Genomic DNA, 8,737 nt, shown 5'->3' with positions numbered 1-8,737 from the left:
AAAATGGTGTGGCTGAGAGAAAAAACAGGTCTCTCATGGAAATGGCAAGATGTATGGTTAAGAGTCAAAGTCTACCACATGGTTTTTGGCTTGAGGCTGTCATGTGTGCCACTTATGTACTAAACAGGTGTCCCACCAAAGCATTACAGGTTGTCACTCCATATGAGGCTTGGCATGGCCGCAAGCCATCTGTTGGCCATTTACGTGTTTTTGGTTGCCTGGCATATGCATTAGTGCCTGTGCAACATCGCAGAAAATTGGATGACAAAGCTGTCAAATGTATTTTTGTTGGATATAGTGCTGAGAGCAAAGGCTATCGTTTGTATCATCCACAGACAAAGCGCATTTTGGTTAGCCGTGATGTTGTATTTGTGGAAGATGCAGTTCAGCCCTTGGTTTCATGTACTAAGGAGACAGATATCAGCTCACGTGATGTCTATGATACATTGTTGCCTCTTTTCAGTGGTGCACAGTCAATGAAGCAGTTTTTCAGCCTATGCAGGTTTTAAATGATAGCACAGATCAGCCTATATCTGATGCAGATGTGCATGATGCACTTGAGGATGAGAGACAAGAGATTGAGGGCTCTAGGAATATGCCTAGATGGCTGGTGCAGACTTTGCGTGACAGCAAGTTGGATGCCCCTTTGTCTAGTCGCACTCGTTCTGGCTCTCATGGTGCCTCTTATGCGTCAGATTGTTATGCATTGGCTGTTTCTAGTATGTGCGATGAAAGTGAGCCTGTTTCATTTGATGAGGCACAAAGTTCAGAAAATTGGATGGCTGCTATGCAAGCAGAATACGATGCTATTATGAAGAATGGTACATGGTCTTTATGTGACTTGCCCCCTGGCAAGAACGCCATTGGCACTAAGTGGGTATACAAATTGAAGCGTAAGCCTGATGGCACAGTGGATCGCCATAAGGCTAGGCTTGTTGCAAAAGGTTATGCTCAAGAGAAGGGCATTGATTTTGATGAGACTTTTGCTCCCACATGTCGTATGACCACTGTTCGTAGCATCTGTGCATTAGCAGCTCATAATGGTTGGAATGTACATCAGCTGGACATAAAGACTGCGTTCTTAAATGGAGATTTGCATGAGGAGGTGTATGTATCGCAGCCTCGTGGTTTTCTTCAAAGAGGGCAGGAAAACAAAGTGTGCAGGTTAAAAAAGGCTTTATATGGTTTAAAGCAAGCTCCACGAGCTTGGTATGAAAAAATACATGCATATTTGACTGCACATGGGTTTCAGAATAGTCCAACAGAAAGCACTTTGTATGCTAAACGTGTGGATGGTGTACATCTAATCATTGCTCTCTATGTCGATGACATGCTGCTCACAGGACCAAATGAGAGTCATATTGCTGATTTTAAGGCTGATTTGAATGCCTCTTTTGAGATGTCAGATTTGGGGCATTTGCATCATTATTTGGGGATACAATTTAAGCAGTGTGATGGAGGTATTGCTTTGTGTCAGACAAAGTATATTGAAACATTGTTGCGGAGATTTGGCCTTGAAGACTGCAAGCCTATTGCTACTCCAATGGAGACAGGTTTGAAGTTGAGTCTTCATGATGCTGCAGATCACTTTGATGTCACACTCTATCAAACAGCTGTTGGTTGCCTCATTTATGTATGCATTACGAGGCCAGACATTCAGTTTGCAGTCTCACAGGTGAGCAGATTTATGCATAGCCCAGGCATTAAGCATTGGCAGGCAGTGAAGCGTATCTTTCGCTATTTGAGTGGTACTCGGCATCTTGGGTTGTTTTATCCCAAGGGGGGATCATTGCCGCCAGATTTACATGCTTTTTCAGATTCTGACTGGGCTGGTTGTTATGACACACGCGTGTCCACGAGTGGTTTTTGCTTCATGCTTGGAAGCTCATGCATATCATGGTTGAGCAAGAAGCAGCCTACTGTGGCCACTTCTAGTTGTGAAGCTGAGTACAGGGCAGCTTTCACAGCTACGGTTGAGTGTGTGTGGCTCAGACGCCTTATGGCTGATTTGGGTGTTGGGCAGCCATCTGCCACCACCATCTTCACTGACAGTCAGAGCGCATTGGCAGTTGCGCGGAACCCAGTGTTCCATGCTCGTACGAAGCACATTGAGGTGCACTACCATTATGTCAGGGAGAGACTCTCTGCAGGAGAGATCAGTTTGGCTTATGTGCCAACACAGGATAACCTTGCAGACCTTTTCACAAAGGCTCTGCCTCGTGAGAAGTTCGAAGCTTTTCGCAAAGCTTTGGGCTTACTCCCTTTTGTGGATTCGTCCACATAGCTAGACACTTCCCTATACATGAGTGCTAGCTCTTGTTCACCGCATCACTCCAGGGGGGATTTGTTACCATATTATAGTAGTGATGTGTGTGAACACACTTAGGACCGCCGGGGCACTTTTTCCCTCACTAGGAGGTTTTTTCCCCCGTGCATTGTATATACGCCCATGATCTTCTAGGGCTTGTAATCTTTCATTTTTGGCACTCATAATACACTACTGTGTTGTGCTCAAGCTTCCTCATCTTCTTGAAGTTGTGTGTGCATTCCTGCAACCCTAATTCCAACAGAAAGGAGAAAGAGAACTTTTGAAAAGAAGAAAGGAGAAGAGAAGACAGTCTTTGGGGGTTTCTTTTCCATATGCCTAGCTACATTGGGGCTCAAAAATAATTATCACCACCATCAAGTCATTTTCTCATTGAATGAGTTTCTTTTATATATATATATATATATATATATATATAATACATTAGAAAGCAAATTATCCCTCCCTCCCTCCTCCTCCACACACACATATCTTCTAATATTATATTATATGCTTGTGTAAGAGAGAGAATATACCTACCTAGACATACATAGATAAATACACACACACACACACACACACACACACACATATATAATATGTATGTATGTATGTATCTATAGGTATGTAAGCATGTATATATAAATAGATCTGTGCATGCACACACACACACACACACATGATACATGCACACATGCACACATACACACACACTCGCACTAATGGACACACTTGCATACACAGAGATATGCACACTTACATGCACACACACTCAAGATTTCACATACACATACATGCGTGTACATGCACACAAGCACATACATATACACACATACATACACTCACATACACAAGTACATGTGCACACACATGCCTGCACACATGTATACATAGACGTACGCTCATACACATTTGCACATGGTATATGCACACACTCACACACGCATATGCAGGTGCACGTACACACACATAGATAAAAAAAGATATACATGGATATATTCACATGGTCACACATGCACACACTTGCACATGGATACACACAAACACAAACACAAACATACCCACCACATACACACACTCACACCATACACACACTAGCATATATGCACAATCAAGAGACTTGCACGACACATACACGCATGAAGTCGACATTACACAATCACGTATACGTGTGTATGTGCACACACAATCACACACATTAGCACGCAAAAGAAAACACAAAAGACATTGTATGTAAGATACACTTATTTAAGAGTGAGCACACCTCACCATGCATCCCTAGGTATTAAAATTTATTATTAATTAAAAGTATATATGTGTGTGTTTATTTATTTTATAAATGCACATGTATATAAAGGTAAATGAACATGTGTATATAGGTATATACACACACACTCACACATATATGTCTCTAAATATAATAAAACATAATATTATAGATAATATATATTTACATATGTGTGAGGGTGTGTGTGCATGCGTGCATGCAAAAAGAGAGTGTGTGTATGTGTATGTATGAGAGAGAGAGAGAGAGAGAGAGAGAGAGAGAGAGAGTTTCTATATGTGGGAGAGTGTGTGAGAAGAGAGAGAGAGAGTGTGTGTGTGACTGAAGACTGTGTGTGTGTGTGTGTGTGAGAGAGAGAGAGAGAGAGAGAGAGAGAGAGACATGGACATGGAAGTCTATGTGTGAGAGTGTGTGTGTGGGGGGAAGAGTGTGTTTGCATTAATGCATGTGCAGGTGTGTACATGTGTGTGTGTGTGTGTGTGTGTGTGTGTGTGTGTGTGAGAGAGAGAGAGAGAGAGAGAGAGAGAGAGAGTACGTGTGTGCATGTATATGAGAGATAGAGAGGATGTGCATATGCATGTGTGTGTGCACAAACCTCACCACGCATCCCCGCCATTAAAATTTAATTAATTAAACTTGTGTGTGTGTGTGTGTGTGAGAGAGAGAGAGAGAGAGAGAGTGTGAAGAGAGAGGGAGTGTGTTTGTGCGTGAGAGAGAGAGAGAGAATTTCTATGTGTGAGATAGTTTGCGTGTGGGAGGAGAGAGTGTGTGTTTGCATTAGTGCATACGTGGGTGTTTACATGTGTGTGTGTGTGTGAGAGACAGAGAGAGTGAATGCGTGTGCGTACATCTGCATCTATGTGTGTGTGCTTGAGAGAGAGTGAGATGGGGTAGGCCTGGAAAGAGAGAGACACGTGCACGTGCATGTGCACACACATAGACCCAAAGATATAGATATAGATGTATGTGCATATATACGTGTATATGTGTGTGAGAGTGTGTGCATGTACACGTGCAATTGTGTATGCATGTGTGCATGCATGTACTTGTGTATGTGAGCGTATGTATGTGCTTGTGTGCATATATACACATGTATGTGTATGTGTATGTGTAAGCTTAGATTGTAGGTGTATTATCCTTTTGTATACTCTAGATCTACACACACACACACACATGCACACATGCGTGCGCACACACACACACACACGTGCATGGACATGCATGTTTATGTGCCCACGAATACACACACACACACACACACACACACACACATGCACGCATGCATGTGTATGTGCACCTACACACATGCACATGTACATGCACCCACCCACCTACCCACCCAGCCACCCACACACACACACACCCACACCCACACCCACTCACACACGTTGTCAAAAGGAGCATTTTGTCACAAAAACCAAGTGCATCGGGACATTAGGTGCTATACCTTTAAAGAGATTTTTATGGTTTGGTGGTATTAAACATGTGTCTTTTACATTTTTTAAATTGGAAAATAAGAATTATTTTGAAGTGACATTTCCATTAGTTTCCCTGAGTTTGGTGCAAGAACTACATCTTATATGATAGTCTCATGATATAAGATAAAATATTACAATTGCTTTTTAGCTCGCGCACGATTAAAATGTCCTTCGTTTTTTCTCAAGGGGTGTTTCATGCTTTCTTGTACTTGTAATTTGTAAACTTTGATATACATTCATGCAAGTTTCATGCTTTCTTGTACTTGGACTTGTATGTGATATAACTACTTTATTGTAAGTATATCTTTTTCATGTCAACATCATACATTGTTTAATGAAACTCATATAAAGTTTCTATGACCAGTATGGATTTACCACTGTTATTTATTTACCAATTTTACGGTATTTTTACGGTATTTTTGTAAAGGAGAATCTATGGCAAATATTGTTATACACATTGAGCAAAATGGTTAAGCCATGATGTGGGTACATTTCGTGGCACTCTTGGCTTGAAATTGACCTTGATCCTTTCTAATGGACATAGCTTGGGAGAAGTATTCTTATAAAAGCCAATAGGGATTTTGACACATGTCTATAGTTGAGTGAGGACCTTGTTTTCTTCTAATAAACACATGGAAAACTCTGGAGTGGCACTATGTGTGAGTGAATAGGACTTTATCCATGGAGTGCTTTTTTAGATGCTCCTGCCCCCCCCCCCCTCAAAAAAAAGTTATTACATACTTTGCACATAAATATTTGCCTAGCTAAAACTTGAGCTCAATATGTCTGCTAAGTATCTTTCCTAGAATCTTTTTTTAGCTTAATAGAGCTTAACTATTGAACTTGTAGCATATTTGAGAATGTGATTGTGCGTGTGCATGATTATTCAAATAATCCCTATGCCAGGATGTGTGTGTGTGGGGGGAGTTATTGAATAAGAAGTAATATATGAGTTTGCATTTTCTAATGATCTATTAGGGAAAGGTGTGCCTAGGCTTAATTTCTTGGAAATTTCTTGCAAAAGGGTCAAAATCAGGTCACTTTTTGGAGAAACTTCGCTTGAGGCTTCCAAGTGCGTCATGGAAGACGGCATGAGAAAGGTTGGGTGAAATTCGTAAATACATATAAATTCACATGTTGTTTTGATTAGAATTGTTTTTTTAAAAAAAATGAGGAGGGAAAAGAAAGCTTTTCGGGTTGGACTCTTTTTTTAAATAAAATTTGATTTTTTCTCCTCTTTTGTCTTTTGTGCTTGCAAGAGTCAGTCTTCCCTTTCCCACTTGAATCGGAACTTTCACATTTATATATATAAATGCAAAGGCTGCACTCCATCGCCTCGACCTCTCATTTGTCAGAGCCTAGAGGGATCTGCACCATAGCTTTCCTTCCCCCCCCGCAATTAATTGATCTCTTTCAGTTAGCTTATCCTAATCTCCCCTGCATCCCCTACAATTCATCTCCCAAATTAGATTTATTCATTTGCTCCTTTTTGCTCGCTTTTGATCACCAAATGAAGAGCTCCCCCATGGACACCATCACTGCAGAGAGCATCCATCACTCGGATGAGCACCCTTCTTGGAATTCTATCATGTCAAGCTCTCCCCCCTTTGTGGCCGCTCCTTCAAGCCCCTCTTCTTCTTCTGCATCAAGTCCGGCCGGCCAATTTGTATCTCCCCAACTGCAAAACAACACGCTTAGTGTGCAATTAGCAGCTAATCTAGACCAGAGTACCTCATCAATATCATGCGAAGCTCATGAAGCGTCCGGCCTCCTCCTCCAAAGCTCAGCCTGCAAGGGTCACAACGCCTCCTCTGATCTCAGCACAGGCTCCGACTTTGAGTTTGATTTTTCCTGTCTATCCATTAATGAGGATCCACCTGTTTCTCCTAAGCTAATTCGCCCATCAACCGATAATTATTGGGCAGGCCTCTCTAATAATAATTATGAGACATTAGAGGTGATTATGCAGCAAAGTAACCCTCTACCTTCTTCTCCTGTGGCCGTCGAGCTAACTTCAGCTCCTTCTTCATCCTCTGTCAGCAGGCACCTCAAAGATGAAGAATTAAGTGGCGATTACAAAGCCTGTGATTATCATTATTGCAGCTCCTCATCGTCGGCTCCTCAGACGCTCGATTTGCAACAGACGCAAGCTGGGGGGGCGCAGCTGATGAAGCAACGCCTAAGCCTAGATAATACATCATCAACGGGTATAATTAATATCGATGATCAGAGAAGGCGCAAGAGTTCTGTGCTGGATAGGCGAGCTTTGCAGGAGCTGTCCCCACTTATGATGCACAAGGAGGCGTACTTAGCAGGCGGGTTAGAGCATAATTCGATCCTATCATCCTCCTGCTCCTCCTCCTCCTCCTCATCATCTAATGGGTCATCTAGAGCGCAATCAGTGGATCTAAATGAAGAGTTTAATGATCAGCACAAGTACACTAGTATGGATCAAGCATCTAGAAGCAGGAGTATGAAGAAGAAGCACAGAAGCGCATTCAAGGATCTTCTCGGGTGGACCACAATTCCAAGTAATAATTCAACTAGAGCGCCAGAACCTCGTCATCATCACTCCAAGTACGCAAACCCGAATTTCGAAGAATCGCCAACTAGGCAATCTACATCATCTAGTTCAGTTAGCTCTCCTAAGCCTCATTACTTATTAACTGGATTCAGCAGAAGTGCCCCCGTCAGTCCTGCAGCTGCTGTTGCAGTGCAGCATCATACCCCCACACTAGCTGGCCGCCCATCGCCCACGAGATCTCCCCAGAGTCCGCTCAGGTCTCCCCACGCGCTCCACTACAAGCAGCAGAAGGCCCGCTCAGACGAGCTCAGGAGAAAAACCTTCCTGCCCTACCGCCAAGGCCTCCTTGGTTGTTGCTTGGGCTATGCCACCACGTCCCATTCCAGAGCTCTCCAACAAGTCTGGTAATTGACTCCAGCCTCGCTTACCCTCATCAGAAGTCGAACTTCCTGCCCCATGGTTCACACGTGAGAGGTAGCACATATGAGACTTATTCACACGTGAGAGAGGGCTTGGTTTTCCTTTATTAAAAAAAAGGATTAGGACCCAATTTCTCCAATTCAAAGTACGGATTTTATATGTACAAAAAGCGATTATGTTTTTCTTAATCAAGTGTCACTTATTGTTTCCAAAAAGCATGATGTTATGCCACAAAGACAAGAAAATTGTTGCATGTGTGGCTTGGTTCAAATACCAATTTCTAGCGATTGTCTTTCCAAAAAGCATGATGTTATGTGACAAAGGCAAGCAGATTGTTACACGTGTGGCTTGGTTCAAATAAGGCCAATTGTCTCTCCCATTGGCATCTTTGTCTACATCAGAAATCCATGCAAAACGATTCACAAACTCATAGAAGAGTCTATCCTTGATGAGGATGTTTATTGGGAGACTGGCTTGTAGTTTGCGTCCACATGACAATTGTAATGACCACGCATGATAACGTGGTGAACCAATAGAGTCACTTGTTCAAGAGAACCATAGTATAATTTACATCTCGGATATTTTGGCTATGCACGTCTACAACTCTCTCTCAGCTTCGCTACCCTCTCTCTCTCTCTCTCTCTCTCTCTACGTGTTTCTCTCTTTGGGAGAAAGGAGATACACACACACACACACACACTCTCTCTCTCTCTCTCTCTCTCTCT

The 8,737-nt window shown here is 42.5% G+C and overlaps 1 protein-coding gene across 1 annotated transcript; it reads left to right on the top strand.

Moving 5' to 3' along the window:
- Positions 1 to 6,397: 6,397 nt before the first annotated feature.
- Positions 6,398 to 8,227, top strand: LOC147639771 (uncharacterized). The gene has a single exon (XM_086773861.1). It carries the CDS (start codon positions 6,579 to 6,581, stop codon positions 7,998 to 8,000), a length of 1,422 nt encoding a protein of 473 aa, XP_086629987.1. The 5' UTR covers positions 6,398 to 6,578; the 3' UTR covers positions 8,001 to 8,227.
- Positions 8,228 to 8,737: the final 510 nt, after the last annotated feature.

The sequence above is a fragment of the Cibotium barometz genome, chromosome 3 (genome assembly GCF_041138505.1).
Source record: "Cibotium barometz isolate CiBa-2024 chromosome 3, ASM4113850v1, whole genome shotgun sequence".
Taxonomy (NCBI): domain Eukaryota; kingdom Viridiplantae; phylum Streptophyta; class Polypodiopsida; order Cyatheales; family Cibotiaceae; genus Cibotium; species Cibotium barometz.
Note: the sequence above shows the minus strand (reverse complement) of the source record. Positions and strands in the feature narration are given on the sequence as shown.